The 18,660-nt window shown below is 44.4% G+C and overlaps 1 protein-coding gene across 1 annotated transcript in view; it reads right to left on the bottom strand.

Moving 5' to 3' along the window:
- Window positions 1-803: 803 nt before the first annotated feature.
- Window positions 804-18,660, bottom strand: part of tns2a (tensin 2a) — a 63,628-nt gene continuing 45,771 nt past the window's right edge. The window contains exons 10-26 of the mRNA XM_044037616.1: window positions 17,854-17,918; window positions 16,030-16,113; window positions 15,365-15,477; window positions 14,722-14,782; window positions 13,867-13,942; window positions 13,436-13,565; window positions 11,501-11,566; window positions 11,286-11,402; window positions 9,317-10,855; window positions 8,972-9,137; window positions 7,256-8,394; window positions 7,014-7,145; window positions 6,155-6,250; window positions 5,377-5,454; window positions 5,115-5,212; window positions 913-963; window positions 804-818 (exon numbers count right to left, since the gene is read on the bottom strand). Coding sequence (XP_043893551.1) covers window positions 804-818; window positions 913-963; window positions 5,115-5,212; window positions 5,377-5,454; window positions 6,155-6,250; window positions 7,014-7,145; window positions 7,256-8,394; window positions 8,972-9,137; window positions 9,317-10,855; window positions 11,286-11,402; window positions 11,501-11,566; window positions 13,436-13,565; window positions 13,867-13,942; window positions 14,722-14,782; window positions 15,365-15,477; window positions 16,030-16,113; window positions 17,854-17,918 — 4,026 coding nt within the window. The remainder of the gene's footprint in view (window positions 819-912; window positions 964-5,114; window positions 5,213-5,376; window positions 5,455-6,154; window positions 6,251-7,013; window positions 7,146-7,255; window positions 8,395-8,971; window positions 9,138-9,316; window positions 10,856-11,285; window positions 11,403-11,500; window positions 11,567-13,435; window positions 13,566-13,866; window positions 13,943-14,721; window positions 14,783-15,364; window positions 15,478-16,029; window positions 16,114-17,853; window positions 17,919-18,660) is intronic.

Genomic DNA, 18,660 nt, shown 5'->3' with positions numbered 1-18,660 from the left:
TTGCTTCATGTTATCTGCTTCATGTAGTAATCTGCCTTCATGTAGTAATGAGCCTTCATGTAGTAATCATGTAGTAATCTACCTTCATGTAGTAATTTGCTTTCATGTTGGAATCTGCCTTATTGTAGTAATCTGCCTTCATGTAGTAATGAGCCTTCATGTAGTAATCTACCTTCATGGAGTAATCTGTCTAGTAATCTGCCTTCATGTTGTTTACTACTCCTTAGCGTAAACAAGTGTGTGCAGCGTGCCTGTTGTTTGTTGCCGCTCTAGCTAGCTGGTGTTGTAGTTTTTCTAACGTTGCTAGTTGTTGCAACAACATGTGAAAAGAACAACAAAGTTTGCTCGGGTAAAAAGAACGTTAATAACACGATTAAACATTGACGCCGTTAAAATGGGTTTGCGTTAACGCCGTTAATAACGTGTTAAACTGACAGCACTATTAAAAACCATCCGTCCTTCACATCCCAACAGACATAGGCTGGCAAACTCTGGACAGACGTCAGTCCATCACACGGACAAACAACCATCCACACCTGAGGTCAGTTAGAGTCCAGTTTGCCTAATCCTGACTGTGGGAGGAGTCATAGCCACTCATATCTCCTGCATTTCGTATCCAAACAACGTTAAAGTTGGCGCCGCTAAATTAGAAGCAGGTCCCGCGAACCGTTAGCGACATTTATGCGATAAACAGACGAACTACAACTCTACACCAAACTCTGTCATCGTCTTTCTCCGCTGGATTTATGTCTGTGACTGAACTGTTTTCACATTCTCTGCCTTCTTTAGTCGCAGAATCAGATTTATCGCCTCCGATTCTTTGGACACAACAAATCACCGAGTGTTTCACGGCTTTAAAAGTCATTAGTCGGCGTTTTTTTGGGACGTGAAAGTCTATAAAGTTTGATTTACATGCTTATGTTCAGACGCGGAGCAGGTGGCGGCCAGGAAACCCACGCCGACCTAAGGACAGAACGGAAGGTGTTAAAAGTCAAAGTGTGAAGCAGGCACATAAATAAAGTTACTTTTGATATTTCAGCAGCAGCAGTTTTAGCAGCAGCAGCAGCAGCAGCAGTGACTTAAATGCACATATCTGTGATGTGGCAACATCTCTGTCTGGAGAGAAGTCAGCCGCTGGTATTTTTAATCCGGCTCTGACCTCAGATCTCCTGCGCTCTCTTCTGTCATCGCCGGCGTTTGCCAGAAGACCTCCGCCGAGTTTTGATTCTGAGGTTGACGCGTAATGACGCGAGGAAGATATCAATTACTCAAAAGTGACTTGTTAACACGGAGCGCAGTGACAGTGATGGAGAGTGAAAACAAGAGGAACGCTGAAAAAAAGAAGAGAGGGGGGAAGCGAGATTGTGGAGTGGGAAAAGGAAAGAAGTAAGGATGGATGGAAGGAAGGGGAGGAAGTGAGGAGTGGGTGATGGATGGAGGAGGCAGTGAGTGATGCGACGCTCCGGCGTGTTGCGGTCCCTGCTGGACTGTTTTTGTTGATCTTTCCTTGTTCTCGTCGCTGACTGATGGTTTTTGTAGGAAGTGAGGCGGAGAAGAGCTGCGGTCGAGTCCTGGTTCCACCCTCGCCCTGAACTCTCCCCCCGCTGGGTTTCGTTCTCTCTCTCCCACTTTCTTTCTGCCTCATTCCCTTTTTCTTCCCTTTGTCCGTATTTTCTCCTCTTTCTCAACATCTGCCTCCATCCGTCTTCCCTCGCCACATTTTGTCGCCTCCCGCTCTTCGTCCTCGTCTCGTCCTCCATACGCTGACGTTAGAGATCGGACGATTTTATCGCGATGAAATGTCCTCACGAGCGCGCGGTCAATACCGTTTAGAATTGTATTTGTTCATATTTTTGAACATGTTTCTGATTTTGTCAATAATCTCTGTTTAGTAACAGATTTTTTTCATGATTTTGTAAATGTGTGATTTTTTTAATGGAACATTTTTTTTAATGCTAGACAAAAATGTTTTGAATAGTAATGTGGTCACAAATTTAATCCACATAGAGTAAAGTCAATAGTAAAGTTTTTCTTAAACTTATATAAAGTTACATGTTTTTGTAAATTAAGATGTTAAAGTCAAGTTAGTAAAGTCAGTCACAAAGACTGTTGAAGAGCAACTTTATTATAAGGTTATGTTTATAATGAAACTTTAGCAACATCGTTTTTTAACCATAGCAACAAGTCAGTTGTAAAGTTTATTTCAACATTTTTCATAAACTTTGTATCATGTTTTTTTTCTCATAAAACAAGAGCATTATATTTATTTTTTTACAGCTGAAGTTGCATATTTTTAAAATGTTTTTACAGCGTTTTTTGTAACATTCTAACATTTTTGTGTCCTCACATTTTTTAACGTGTTGTTTGTAAGGTTCGTAAAAACGGTTAGTTAACGTGTTTTTGTCTGGATGGAGTTTGTCCATGTGATCGTCACGTTCTTTACCTGGTCAATCAAACTCAGGTGAGAGATGACCTCTCTGGTGACCTCTCTGGTGACCTCTCTGATGACCATGCTGTCATTGTTAGCTTCAGTTTCCTGCTGTCGACTCACCGCTAATCGTCAAATGGACTTTTTAAACTCTGGACCTGTTGCTCGTCGTGGACCAGCGTCAACACGACCTCATGTGAACCGGACTGACCGCGGTCACAGTCTCCGTTCCATCAGCGCGGCTCGCCGGGTTCCTGCGCTGCTGCGGTTTGGGATGCTGTGTGTGTGTGTGTGTGTGTGTGTGTGCAACAAAAGCATCGGGGCCCCCAGAACAAACATGGTACGGTCCAAAATAAAGCCCCCGCGAGTTCTTCGCAGGCCATGTGGAAAAGTCATAAAGTGGAGTTGTGGGGGTCGGGAGGAGGAGGGGTGTTTAATGGTTTACACAGAGAATGAGGTAAATATGTTCATGAAGACGACAACGACGAACACGACTGTAAACGTACGTTTAAAAACACGTTCACACCCGTGGTCTCCTTTAGTTTGCACCATTGGCCTCTGGGAGGCGCTGCAGAACAATAAAGAACAGGCAAAAAAAAGGCTTAAAAACTCTTTAACCCAAACATCACCCAGTCACTGAGAATATTTACTCGTCTATGAAGCCCTAAAAGTCCATAACGATCAGTTCAGCCACTGCTGAGAGCGCAGGGTTTGATTGTTTTCCTGAGCTCTAAAAAAGCGGCAAGGCGAAGCTCACCACTCCTGTAAACAGCAGCGCCTCCTAGTCCGGGCGCTAGAGTCCGGGCACATCTGGTGACGCATTTTCTACCGTAGAAGAAGAAGAAGAGCTACTCTTGTTGTAGCTGCTGAGCATATCAGTTGAGAACATGTGGAAACCCGCCAATGAGCAAAGAAAAGCTTTGTGGATATCTTTCATATTTGATGGGAATATCCCTGCTACATTTCCATGTACGCGGCAACCACTTCACAGAGGATTGTTACACAAACGAAAGCAGGACACAACACTAAACTTCATCTAAAACAATATGTATATCACAATATTTACAAGCCGTAAAACCGTCTTTGTGTGCGTGTTCTGTCGTTTAGCATTAGCGATAGTCGGCTACAGGCTAAGCTACATGCGTTCGCTCGTGTTTCATTTGCATGTATGTGTGTTTATCATCTCAGTAACCACAACGTTATCCAAGCTACAGACGTCCTGCAGCAGTCTCTGTGATGGAGGTGGTTCACTTGTCAGACACACACACACACACACACACACACGTTGGACATTCATGACTTGAGGGGTCATAGTATAGTAAGGTGTCAACAATGTGACAAAAAAGTCATAATATAGTAAGGTGTCAACAATGTGACAAAAAAGTCATAATATAGTAAGGTGTCCAAAATGTGACAAAAAAGTCATAGTATAGTAAGGCGTTCAAAATTAAGACAAAAAGTCATAGTACAATAAGAAGTCCAAAAATTGACAAAAGTCATAGTATAGTAAGCCATCAAATGTTGACAAAAAGTCACAGTATAGTAAGGCCCAAAAATTGAGTATAGTATAGTCTAAAATTGACAAAAAAGTCATAGTATAGTAAAGTCCAAAAAGTCATAGTATAGTAAGGCATCCAAATGATACAAAAAAGTCATAGTATAGTAAGACATCCAAAATTGACAAAAAAGTCATAGTATAGTAAGGCGTGCAAAATGAGACAAAAAAGTCATAGTATAGTAAGTGCAAAATGAGACAAAAAGTCATAGTATAGTAAGTCCAAAATGTGACAAAAAGTCATAGTATAGTAAAATGTGACAAAAAAGTAATTGTATAGTAAGGCATCCAAAATGATACAAAAAAGCCATAGTATAGTAAGACATCCAAAATGGACAAAAAAGTCATAGTATAGAACCAAAATGTGACAAAGTCATAGTATAGTAAGACATCCAAATGGACAAAAAGTCATAGTATAGTAAGGTGCAAAATGAGACAAAAAGTCATAGTATAGTAAGGGCAAAATGAGACAAAAAGTCATAGTAAGAAATGTGACAAAAGTCATAGTATAGTAAGGCGTCCAAAATGTGACAAAAAAGTAATTGTATAGTAAGGCATCCAAAATGATACAAAAGTAGTATAGTAAGACATCAAAATGGACAAAAAGTCATAGTATAGTATAAATGTGACAAAAAGTCATAGTATAGTGCAAAATGAGACAAAAAAGTCATAGTATAGTAAGGCCCAAAATTGACAAAAAAGTCATAGTATAGTAAGGTGTCAACAATGTGACAAAAAGTCATAGTATAGTAAGGCGTCGAAAATGAGACAAAAAAGTCATAATATAGTAAGGTGTCCAAAATGTGACAAAAAAGTCATAGTATAGTAAGGCGTTCAAAATAAGACAAAAAAGTCATAGTATAATAAGAAGTCCAAAATTGACAAAAAAGTCATAGTATAGTAAGCCATCCAAATTTTGACAAAAAAGTCACAGTATAGTAAGGCGTCCAAAATGAGACAAAAAAGTCATAGTATAGTAACAGATACCGGTGTTCTATTTTTTGCAGAGGATTTTCCTGCCATCATGGCAGCATAAACACACTGAGTCACACTGAGTCATGTGACACCTGTCGCTCTGTAGGCAACATTACATGAGGATGAATGAATGAACTCAGGTGTGTAAACACTAACATGAAATGGGGAAAACTCACCTGCTCCTTGTTTGAGCAGGTCAGCAGCCGTGCTGATGTTACTCACTGGCTGAAGCTCCTGCACTTCACCAATCAGATCTGAAAAATCCACATTAGAACTCATCATTTAAGTGCATTTCTTTAAATAATGAATTCATCAGTCACTACCAGAAGAACCTGTATTTGCCATCCTGCCAAAAAAAACAACTCAGAAACCTCATATTTAGCTAGTTTAGTTAGTTACTGTCATAGTTTAGTCTTACCTTTTTCTGTGATCTTCAGAGCACACGGCAAAGAAATGGGTGTGATGGAGTGTTGGTAGACTAACGCAGACAGACTCCCTGTGGACAGCAAATGAGAGTGAAAATATTTAAAGTTCCTCATCATAGAAATATGCAGACAGTTCAATAACTATAAGGAAAGAAAAGTCATTTTTAAGAACATATTCTCTGCTTTATTTCAGCATTAAATTGTCTTTAGAGCCAGGAAAATCAAGTTCGTAAACCTACACCAAAGCCCATTGAGAGAATCAGTGTTTTAGCTCTTGGGGTACACAGGAGCTGCTGGTCTATTGCTGCCTCGTGTGGTCATTTTGTGTCACTGAGGTAAATCTGAACGAAGGATTTCAAACATTAAAGTCACAAAGGAACACGTTTGGATTTATTAAAGTATGCAGCAGTGGATCAATGAACGATGTGTGGTGTGACATAAAATTGTTGATTTTCTCTATGGAGTTTGGTGCTGTGAGAGAAACTCTGAGTTTTCAGTCAGACACAGCTGAGTAATGTTGAGGAAAAAACGTGGGAACATTATTCTCAAGATATTGTGGACTGAAGCAGGTGTAGATTTTTATTAAGTGAAACCTTTTTCACTTGCTGACAGCCTTGTTTTCAGTGACTCAATCATAATCATGATTCCCACTCGTACAACACATGCTCTCTGCTGCGCCACATCTTGAACACATTAAATGTTAATATTGTTCTTGAAACGCTGCCATGAATAAAAAAAGTTTCCCTTAAGCTGAGAGGAAGGACCACTTACCAAAGTAGGGCTCATTCTGGCATCCTTTAATCTTGACTCCTCGAGGGCCCGTTTCTATGAGAAAGTGTCTGACCAGCTGTTCCAGAGGATCACTCACTGCAACAGCACATGTTTACATGTTACGACACATCACTGTCAACAACTACAAGTGTAAAATAAAACAGAAAAAGAAAAGATGTCCACAGTATTCCTCTCTCGCTGAAGCGGAACAAGCGTTTTCCCAGGGTAACTAGACGGTGAAATTTAACTTAAATTAATTAAATTAACCTATAAGAGAGGATGTCTGTACAGTAAATTTTACAGTTTTAAAGTATCAATGAAAGTGTCAATTTAACACCAGTTCTGATTAGGACTAGATACAATCAGGATTTGTGACTAAAAGTTAAACATAAAGAGCTAAACTGACTCGTTTGGTGTAAATTTAACACTATTAGACTGCTTTACTGTACATGTAATTCACAATAGACTTGGTGTGTATTATGGGATGGGAGGACAACCTAAAGAAGGGGCCTCAGCTAATGCACACTAGCATAATTAGCCACTTTATTAATGTTGATGCTACAGAAGGAAAAAGCGATCAACAACCTGAAAAGCTTTGTGCTGAGTCAGTAGTTACAACAGGAAAAGGTCGGTCGTGTTCTGTTAAAGGAGGCAGAGCATAATCTACTTATGTCCCGCCTCCGTCTCCCAAACTGCTCTACTTTGCAAGACTAGCTTGATTCTGTAGCTAACGTAACTATCACCACCATTGATAGCCACTGGAAAGAACTAGCTCAAAGCTACTCCGGAGGTTCCAGCCATCATCATTTCCAGAGTAGCATAAGGTGGATATGAGTTACAAAAACAGCTCATGTCTTACCTTTGCTGCTGTGGTTGTTCACACTGGGAGGAGGCGTCGCCACCTTCAGGGCCAAGCCGTAAGCTCCCTGGAAAGAATTACTGTCCCTGATCAGGAAAGTTCCTGGCTCTCTCTCCTTCAGTGCTGCAATCGCTACACACACACACACACACACCACCAAAATATGGGATTGTTTTACTTGATTAGCTTACTCCCAATAAAAATATTGGAAAAGCAAGAAGAAGACGTCTTTTAAGACCTACCTTGCTCTCTGGAGATACCAGGCTTGTACCAGAACCTCGAACTGTCCTGGACAAACTTCACACTGACCCTGTTTGCGTTGTCCGACTCCACGCTGTGGTCTGCAGGAAGCGCAATTTCCCCCACCTCAGGGGAGAACGTGACATGGTGGTGATGCTGGGAGGAGCTGGAGGCAGAGTGAGCCACATGGCCCTCAGCTGACCTCAGAGTCCCCGTCCCGTTACTGGGCGAGACCGCCTGGGCGGGCGGGTGGCGCTTCTCCGGCAGTGGAGGTTGTGGGTGCGGCAGGGGGATGGAGATGGTGGAGTAGTTGGAGTAGGAAGACGGGTGAAGCTGTGGTGTGTGACCAGAGTAGCAGGGCCTCCTGTCCAGAGCAGGACTGTGCTCCATGGCTGGGTAAGCATGGTGTGGGGGCACCTGATGCTGGAAATGGTTCAGGTGTTGGGAGTCAGATCCACTCAACATCAACCTCCTACCCAGGGTGGCGAAACCAGGGACAGGGGTGTCTGAGACAGGGGAACCCTCCATGCTGCTGGATGCTGGCTGACATGATGGTGAAGCTAGGGTGGGAGGGGCTTGGCTGTTGGAGGGTTTCAGACTTTCGGGGAGAGCTTTCCTGGTCGGAGATGATCTCTCAGAACCAGGGGCCTGGGTCGGGGTCTGGCTCTGAGGCTGGGATGCTGCCGGTGCCACAGTGGAAGGCAGAGCCGCAGCCTCTGAAGGGTGTGAGGTCTGAAGTGTGAGAGGTCCAGGTTGGGGGTGTGTGTCAACTGAAGGCAGGACACGAACAGGAGACGGCGGTGCCTGGCAGTGTCCCTGGTTTGATGTGGAAGGTGTCACAGAGTCAAATGAAGAAGCCGAGGGCATGTCTGGGCTACGGTGCTGCTGGACGGGTGTTGTAGGACACTGGTCCGTCTGTGCAGTGCAGTGATTGTGGCCTTCGGTTTGAACAGTCGTGGTCCTGTGCGACTGCATGTCTTTGGCGGACGACGGCTCTGTGCTGCTACTTTTTTGGCTCTCCGAGGATTCCTGGATGACGTTATCAGCTCGATATTGTCTGTCCTGCGGCTGGGAAACCTCGTAGTTGCTATCGATGATGTCGGTTGTCCGAATCTCGTCCTCCCTTCCTCCGGGACTGGGGCTTCAATGGACAGACATGAGTATTAACCACAGGCAAAGTCATGAACTTGTTAAGATTAGAGCCAACTCCGTTAAATACATCTATTAGCTCCTTTTCCACTGCAGGAACTTTTCTCATTTACCCGTAATTTTGATTGGATTTTTACCAAAATTGCCCATGGAAAAATCATTCCTTTCGACCCCAAACTTTCCCACGAAAGACTTCAGATTACCAACAACTTTAGAGGGATGGCGCTTTGTAGTGAAGTACGCTGTCTGGTGAGCATTCAGACCCCTCTAGAGACCCCTCTACTGGTGATGTATCTAGTGACCTTTCTTTCTTGTGAGACTTTTGGAGCCGCTGACGTGAAAGCATATATCATTCTAAAGGTCTTTGCACACCGGACGGATTCTACACACTGTCCCACTGAAGCTCCTTTGAATCCCCCCTCCACATGTTAAATGTTTTGCGTTTTGCATTTTGCATTTCTCTATGGACAAAAAAATAGGGAACATATTCTGAAGATAATTTAGACTCAAGCAGACTTGGATTATATTTGGTAACACTCTTGTCTGTTAAAGGCGTAAAGGTGGAGTACCTTTCCTCTGTGCGCAAAGGGCTGCTGGTGTGGACAGGAGTGGACGGTCCAGACATGTCAGATGGCGTGGAGCATGCGGCGTGGGCATCTCTGTGGACCCGCCTAAACGATCCGTGGGTGATGTGATCCCTCCAGCCCACACTTTCACCAGAGCTACGAAGGCCATCTGAGAAGAGGAAAGGATTACATGGACAAAATTCAACATTCAATTGTGACTAATGTGCCGGGTATTTGTCTCGCTTCGCATGAATTTCCCCTGGACGCAGTTGTTGATTACGGATCATTTATCCACTCCTGTTTCCCATTAGAGGCATTTCTGAGCATCTTTGTTTGAGTGCGACTCACCGGTGTGTGAGTCAGAGCTGTACGACTGCTGCGAGTCTGGATGGTGATGGTGATTCTGGTTTCGCTCCGCCGGCCCGTTGCTGTGGCTGCAGGGCCCCGTCATGGAGGAGGCTGGAGGCAGCGGGGACGTGGACTCAGACTGGTAGCCTGAAGCATAGCCCCTGCTCTCAGACGGCGAGGGCTGGTAGGGCGAGCAAGGGCAGACCTGCCGAGGCGTCTGGTAACCGCTGCTGCTGCTGCTGTACTTCAGATCCAGGTGAGAGTGAGCGTGAGACCTCGAGGCCTCTGGATACGCTGGGTGACCCGATGGCAACGGGTCGAAAGTGAACGCTGGAAGGTCGTGACCCTGTGGGCCGTATGCGGCGACGGTGGCCCTCCTGTGCCAATATTCGGCTTCTCTGTCCCTCTCCCACTGCAGCTCTGCCGCCCTGTCGTGCTCCCAGTGCAGGGACAGCTCTCTGCCTCGCCTCGGTCCAGGATCCCGCTCCCAGTGGACCTCTGACCCTCTGGGTAACTCTGCGTCCCTGACTCTCCGAAGCTCCACCTCCCTTTGCTGAAGCTCCACCTCTCTATCCCAGTGGAAGCTGTCTCCTCGGTCCAACCTCATGCCGTGATAGTCGTCTCTCCTGATTGCACAGTCCCGGCAAGGGCAGCCAGGGGCCGGCAGACCGTCCATCAGCATGATGTCATGATAGGTGGGGCTGGTGGATGGTTTGGGGCGGTGTGCGTGGGGATGGTGGTGGCTATGAGGCGGAGGAGGGTGATGGAAGGGGCCGTATTCATCGTCTCGACAGCAGAGGCGACCCGGCGCAGACAGAGGGTGGTGAGAGAGTGGGGTGAGATCCGGGGACGGGTATGGACACATGTGTCGGGAAGAGGGAGCCTCCGTGCAGGAGCGGTGTAGGTAGTGCGGCGGGCCACTCTGTCGGTCCCACACCAAATCTGGAGGAGGAAGAGACTGGTGGTAGTGCTGGCATAGATCCATGTGTGATGGCGGAGCAGTCTGGTTTGGGCTGGCGGAAGGAGTCGCCCCATGGTGCCCGTTGGTGCCGGGGGCCCGGTCCAGGCAGTAACCGTTCGGCATGAGGAGGGTGCGGTCACAGCCAGGTTCTGCACAGCGCTGGGACCGGTAGCCGTCGCGGCAAGAACACGAGCGACTAAGCCTCAGCGTGCCACTGCGCTCCGAGGGCAAAGAATCTCCGTCATCCAGGATCGCCGTCTCTCGCTCTCCGTCGCGATTTCCCTCGATGCCGCCAAGAAGACGTTCAAGCTCCTCCCGCTCCTGTCTAGTCGGAGGCGGGGGACGGACAAGCTCCTCCTGCCGGTCACAGTGGACCGATGATTGGTTCAAATGCATGGAATGGCCTGAAAGGGCGGAGTCGGAACCGTGAGGGATGAGATGATCGTGCCTGTCCTCACAAAGGCCAGCTCCTGGGCTGCTGCCGTTAGTAGAGCTGAGAGAACCAGAGCCGGCGCCACGGCGCTTCTTAATCTGAGCGTAGAGACTGCCATCTAGTGGACCTCTGGTGTGGGCAATATCTACAACAACAAAAAAAGGAGGATTATTAAGTTATTTACTGTTCCTGGTGGCATCAGGAGGTGGTGTTTTTAGCTCTCGGGGGACACTGCTCGTCTACTGCAGATTATTTTTGTTAAGTTTTGCTTCACTAAATGTGAACAGATTTCAAACACTCAAGTCACACAATTAACACATTTCAACTCTGTGATCTTGGCAGCAGTGGATCAACAACTCCTGTGTTCTGTGATGTAAAATCACTGATTTTCTCTATGGAATTTGGTACAGGAGAGCAAGCGGTTTTACAAAGCAACACAAATTGGGGTCTGAAAAGCAGGTGCAGATTTTACATGGCAACTAAAACCGGCTCCATCAGTAGATCAGTAAGTACAACCTGTGGATTATCCTTTAAGATTAAGTTGAGATGTGTTGGTGAGTTGGTGTGTGTGTTACCTTCCAGACTGTCCTGGTAACGCTGATTGAAGTTCTCGTAGGAGTCCCAGCGCACCACTGGGTCAGCGGTGTTGTAGTCCACCGTCACAGCCGGGTCGTTTTTCTGGTACTCGCGACCTGAGAGAAGACACGTTTTCATTTTCAATTCATCTGCATTCAGTGGACTCTCCTCGTTTCCTTCATCAAACAGAAGAACAGAAGAGCAGCGAACCCACCTTTGACTCTCTCAGGTCCAGAGGAAAAGACAAACTCGACTGTGGCGTCAGATGGGAAACGCTCATCTGCGCGGAAAGAAAGAGACAGAAAACTTCAGAATCCTTTTTTATAAAATGTACTGATGTAAATGATGTAAATCCCTACATGAGATCCAGATTAGCGGAGCTCTGCAGTGATGTGGGGGAACCCCAGAAAGGAATCATACACATATCAAATGTCTTAATATTTTCTGCAGATGTGTCCTGCAACACATGACCCCACAGCGGTGAGTTTACGTACATGTGTAATGGTTGTTTTTAGAGGACTGGCGACCAAGTACGTGTACGTAAAAACCAGCTCTGTCATCTCAGAGAAAGTGAAAACTTGCGAGGAAATGAAGTAATGAGCATATTCATTATATAATTACTGTAGAGAATCCACAAGCTCTCAGCAGGCTCACTTTACTCTCTCATGGGGATAGTTAGAGACTCCGACACACAGTACAATTCATTTTCACTCCACTCGCCTCCGCAGAGCTGTTATTATGTCCAAAATGAGGAGATTATGCTTCTATTATTTCGGGATTTATGCGACCACGGTGTTATGAGCAGAAAAACCACGGTGAATGCGTTCCCACAATGCCGAGTTCAAGAGCTGCTATTATAGCCAATGAAAGTACAGTGAGTGGTGATTACCATCGCCACAATTAACAACTCCATCCTTAAGGACTTCAGGCGTTTAAAGGGGATTAAAAGAAATCAAAGTAGAATCCACTCCGGGCCTTTGGAGACACTTATTGGTTCTAGAAAAGATGATGTAACTATGGCTCTAACAGTCTCCTGCCTCACACACACACACTAATGTTTGACAGTTAAAGCTTACATTTCAGCATTTATCACATGACGGTGAACTCTCACAAACGTGATCTGTGCTGGTGGATTTGCATGCTGGGAAGTTGAACAAACAGAATAAGTCGAGGATAATCTGGCTCTTCCCAACAATCGTGGGTGTCTTCCGATTTTAGGCCGTAAGTCGTACGAGACAAAGTTGATTCCGTCTTCCATCACAAAACATCGCACACACCAGAAGTCATGTTAAATCACACTGTGAGTTTCTGTGAGAGTTTCCCAAATCCCTGGAATCTCCTCCCTGAAATTGTTTTGATTAAACTCCGCTCGTCCAGAGGTCTCAAACTCGCGGCCCATGGGCCACATACGGCCCTCCAATTGATTTCATGTGACTTGTGCCTGTCTATAGATTCATTTTGCATCATTTCAAATAAAAACAAACACATTTGTGTTGAAATTGCGTGAAATTTTTTTCACTTGACTGGCCCCTTCCTGACCAGACTGGATTATCACTTGAGTTTGAGAGCCCTGCTCTCGTCTGTGCTTTCTCACGATTAAACGTTGTTGTGTCTGTGGTCCTCCATGTTTTTTGAAATCCAATCCTGAAATCCAATCCTCTTTAAAACTGTTGTTACAGCTACAGAGAGGTGATCATGCTTTGTATAGCCGGGAAGATCCCACTGAGATACAAAAGCTCTTCCTCTGAGGAGTCCTGGTCAAGATCAGCAGCACAGATAGAACATGTAGTTCCAGAAATTAGACAATTCTAGATATAAAACTCACAATAACAGAATATAAAAGCTAAAAGGAATTTGTTAAAGAGAGATCCTCAATCCAAACCCCTCAAAAAGGTTACATGTAAGACAACAACGTGATGGTCGATAAAACCCCTGTGAAGGTGTTTAAAGAACCATACAGTAAAAATGGTACAGAGCCATCCCTCGACCACATCTGCCAGATAAATGTGAATATATTCTTATATTTATTAAGGTATTATTGCTCAATAACGCCACAAATAAATCCTGTGAAGCTTGTACTCCACACCTAACACCCTTCTCTGCCTGTTCTGTGATTGTTACTCTCTGCTCCTCCTGAACATGAACGCACCACTGCAAGCTTCGTCCAGCTCGCCTTTGCCAAACCACAGCTGGGATCCGTGGACGGTGCACGTGTGGAACTGCAGCCGGAACACCGTGTCTCTGTCGGCGCTCTGGACTCTCCTGTGGTAGCATTTCACCTGCAGAGGGCGACAGAGAGACAGAAAGATGAAAAAGGCCTGTGGGATAATGAAAGGTTTGGGACGGAGAGTAAATGTAAGGCTGTGCGTTCCAAAACGGGTGTCGCCTACACTTTCAAAATGACTGAGTGCACTAAACAGACAAATTATGATTCCATGTTAACAAAGTGACAACAACCGAGAGCAGGATTTATATTTCACACATGAAATATGGCCGCTTAAACAAACTTCAGCAGTACATGAAGGACACATTTCTAAGTTTTGGGGGTTCTGTTATTTCCTTTTTTCCCATGTGACTCACCATGATGTCACCCTTCAGCAGCAGCGCCGGTTCCACAGACACACACAGACGCCTCCCCCCGGTGCCTTGAAGGTCACTGCAGACGACAAACAAACATATTAGATAACGAAGAAGAGGACGGCATGGAGATGTGACCACAGAGGGGGAAGATTCATGTGTGTGTGTGTGTGTGTGTCATCACAAGGACTAAAATCTTTTGTTTTAGCACCACTGGGACCATGTTTTCACTCGACAACTGACACGTTCACATTTGCATTCACTCTGAAGATAAAGAAATAAAAAGCTCGGAGATATGAATTAAAAGCTCTCTCTAAAGAGTTACTGACACATATGAAGGACAACAAAAGTCTCACCTAATAAAATCCACAGCTTTCAACTGACTCTCCTGCACCAAAATCCATAGAAAAAAGTGTCAAAATAACACATTAGAGGTCACTGACGGAGGCAGAAGTGGATTCACAGCTACTGTGTCACAGAGAGCTAAAAACGATGATTTTCTCTATGGGGTTTGGTGTGGGAGAGTGAGTGGTTTACAAAAGCTCAGCTTCCAGTCTAAAAACCCCTAACGGCAAGATCAACAGGTGATATGGTGTTAAGATCAGGGTTCCCACACCTGGGCTGACATCAAATTCAAGGACAGCTTGTAAGAGCTTGTCTTCGTCCATGATGGCGTCTGCATCTGGACAAGTGATTGTCCTCTGGTCAAAGTTAGTCTTTTGTCAAGCATCACGTGTCCACAACACAGCGAGTCATCATGGCGTCGATTTCACTTCTTTCTTACACAAAATCCAAGCACTTTCAATGACCTGTGGGAACCTTACAGACTTATAAAGCCTTAAAACTAACTGTACTCACTAAATGCCTGATGTGTAGACCAGCTGCATGGCCTGGTAGATCTTCAAGAAGGGGTGGTAACCTGGAGAGGGAGAGAGAGAGAGGGAGGGAGAGATATTAACACATAGCCAGGAATGTGGAGGAATGTGCTGACCTCCTTCCAAACCTGATCATGTGATTAAAGATAAACAGATGAGATGTGTTTGTGAGTGTCTGCATCATCGTGTCAGTGAGGACACATTTTTCATTTAAATCTATCTTTATGAGGACATAAGGGGTCTGAGGGGTCAGACTTCAGGATCAGGCTTAGATTAGGTTGTTACAATTAAGATAAGGGTGAGACTGCTGAGTCATGCCTCACCCTCACTATCACACAAGAGACAGAGGTTCCAGTGTGAATGTGAGGGGACAACAAATCTGGTGACACCCGTTACACTCGGTCCACAGTGTGGGATGAAAACACACACACACTTGTTTTTACATCTTAGTGGGGACACATCATTGACATAATGCATTCACTGGACCCTTACCCTTACCCTAACCATCACATCTCACCTAAACCTAATTCTGACCCTAAAACCAGATCTTAAGCCTGAAAAAGACCTTTTAAAGTTGCTTTTTGGACCTCACAAAGATATAAATACCAGTATACACACACACTCACCTCCTTCACCCTGGAAGTTGGGCAGTGATGGGATGAGAACTTGGTGCAGGAACAGAGGACTGCTGTTCATCTTGATCGCTCCAGACAGAAGACCCCCGAAATAATAGATATACCTGGAAAAGAGGTGGATCAGTGGTAGAATGAGCTGTCTGTCAACTGGAAGGTCAGGGGTTTGAATCTACTACTTGTAAACTTTATAGGTAACTGAATATTTACTGCTGCTCTATCCACATTTATACTAATTTTTGTCCGTTTTATGTCCGTCCATCCCAAACATAATCTCCGTCACTACCCTACATACCTCTGTGTGTCTTATGCGTTAGTATGGACGTCACTTTACAAGACCTATACATGTAAAACTAATCCTGTCTGAATTGGGCTTGAGCAAACTCCCCTCTGAGTACAAGATAAGTCATCAAACATCTTAAAGCTGATATGAGGGCTCTAAAATCCAATATAAATATAATATAAAAAATATAAATGGCAATATTTTCATATAATTAGGTTGTAGGTGACATTTCAAGCAACATATATAAATTTAAAGCACTAACATGTTGGTTTGGATGTCACACAGACTTTAAATCAAGGTCTCATATGTAACAAGGGTTGAATGAACTTTATGTTTATTATCACTTTACACCCCCCCATCATCCTGTGGCCTCTACCTGTTTTGGGACGGCTGGAGAGACGAGGACACCTTATCTTCACAGAACTTTCTCATGGCAAGAGTACTGAGAGCCTGGTCCGCCCTGCACACACACACACACACACACACACACACACACACACACACACACACACACACACACAGTATAAGCCAACACTTTCCATCATGTGACTTCAGCACCGCTCTCTCTCTCTGTGGATGCCAGAGAGAACATGGAGAGGATACAGCTGGCATCGACCGCAGGACAAACCAGTTTCCAGTGTTCCTGTTTGTAATCCACGGGGATTAATCCATCAAATGACTTTTGATGGACTGTAAAAAGTCTGAAAGGAAATCATTGTTGCCGCCTGTACACGAGAAGAGAAGGAGAGACGAGAAACTTGATGATAATATTTAATGGGAATGGAATCCTGCTCGTCTGTGTTTCACTCGTTCACACTGATGTCATGAGTTTCTATGAACTACCGGAAATGTGCAAAACCTAAATATCGCAATAAAAATCCACAAAACCCTCTCAAATATCGCTAAAACATTTGTACGCTCTAATGAGGAGGTTTTTTCAGACGCGTCGATATGAAAGTTTATCACAAAAGTGTAAATGAAACACTTGCTTTTGCATTTTCACTTCAGTGCAGTGGCGTCAATTAAGATCAAGTGGAGTCTACGAGATTTCACAAGAAAAATCGGATGTCGCGAGACTCGACTTTTTTACGAGAATTACAGCTCGTACGTGAAACTCCAGCAATTAGCAATTTGTATTTAGTTGAAAATGTTTAAAAAAATCACTTTTATTTTGAAAAGAATTTCAAAAGAAACACAATGAGTAAAAAATCTAGAGCTGCAACTAACGATTAATCTGTCAACTATTCACTCAATTAATCGAATAATCGGTTCGGAAAATGCTTTGTTCACGATCCGACATTTTTCAGTTATAACAGAGCAAAGAAACCAGAAAATATTCACATTAAAGAAGCATTTAAAAAGCTAAAACAAAATCAGAAAACAGTAACCAATTAATCGATTACCAAAATAGTTGATGATTCATTTAGTAATTGGTTATTAATCTATAAATCAAATAATTCTTGCAGCCCTAGTAACGTCTCAGAGTCCTACAGAACCAAGCATTCTGTAAATATGGGAATTATTCTCCGTGAACATCAAAATCAGGAGGATGAGCTGTCACTGCTTCAGTTTCAACAGGACATTGTAAATCTACGGTCATGTGAATCTCAGCCTTTAGCAACAGTTCCATTATATTTCCAGTTAGAAATACAGTACACAAACAACATATAGTGTTTAGTGCAGTACATTTAAAAAGCCTGCTGAATTCTACGATATCTAAAAAAACATGTTTTTTGAAGAAAAACAGAAGTTTGTTAAACCGCTCGCTCTCCTGCATCAAAGTCCATTGAGAAAACCATCGCTTTTAGCTCGCGGGGACTCAGCAGCTGCTTAACTACTGCCGCCTCGTTTAGTCTATTTACACTAACTTATGTAAGTCCAAACTCAAGCTTCCAACTGCAAAGTCGTAAAAATAACACGTTTGAATTCACAGTGGGTCAGTAACTGCTGTGTGATGTGAGGTTAAAATTGCTGGTTTTCTCTATGGGCTTTGGTGCAGGGGGAGAGCCACAGTAAACAGTGTTGTGTTGTCGTGTTGTTAAGTGGTCAGAATGCACATGCAGCAGGTTTTCCCTCATCAGTGTTCAAATGTCTTCCATGTGTGCGTGTTCTGGAGAACAAGAACATGTCAAACTGTGGCTTTGGATGACTCACACACTCACACAGACACACACTCACTCACACGCAGACACACACTCACCCTGCTGAGATCTTGCTGTAGTGCATGTAGGCCGCAATAATCACTCCTGTCTTCCCTTTGTTGCCCTGTAGGACAGAGAGGAGACAACGATGACATGTGTGGACACTGTGGTTCACACTCACACACACAGAGACTCAGAAAGACGTGGACGAGCAGTTTTTGAGTCCAGTTTTCTTCCCTCACACCGGCTGTTTCGACACATTCCAAAGACATTTTAGCCTGGAATTCCTAAAGTGACCCGTCCACACACACACACACACTGAGAACAGCTTGTATTTTTCTCAGTGAAAGATTCTTCATTGACAAAATCGTGTTTATTCCCGTCCCCAGAGCCTGATCTGCAGCTGGGAAAAACAGAACCGCTGTTCCTGTAGCAGGAATGTTCTGGAGCGCCATGCAGACCGCTGGAGTAGTCTGGTTTTAGGATTTAAATTCTCCCTGACCAAAGCCAATAAATAAAAGCTCTCGACGAGGCCGTGGGAGCTCGTCCGTCCGTCCCTCGCTCGGTGAGATCTGGAATTGAACCGGCGCCTTCACGCGATGATGTCATCAGAGAATCATGAAAGGAAGGACGTTAAACGCTGAGTTGACAGAGTTTGATCTGGCAAAGGAGCAAACGGCTTATTGAATTACTGAACATGATTACACTCTGCTTTTTGTCAACTCCGCTTTTAAATGCACTTTCTCGGCCTAAAGGGACAGTTCAGGCTTTTTTGTGTGTGTGGTACTGACAACGTTTACATGATACAGTTCTAGCACGACTCCACTCCTCAACGTGGGCGGAGTTGTCGTGGCAATGGCTGCGTG

Source organism: Solea senegalensis, linkage group LG11, assembly GCF_019176455.1.
Source record: "Solea senegalensis isolate Sse05_10M linkage group LG11, IFAPA_SoseM_1, whole genome shotgun sequence".
Lineage (NCBI taxonomy): Eukaryota > Metazoa > Chordata > Actinopteri > Pleuronectiformes > Soleidae > Solea > Solea senegalensis.
The sequence above is the reverse complement of the archived record's forward strand: the minus strand, read 5'-3'. Positions and strand labels throughout refer to the sequence as shown.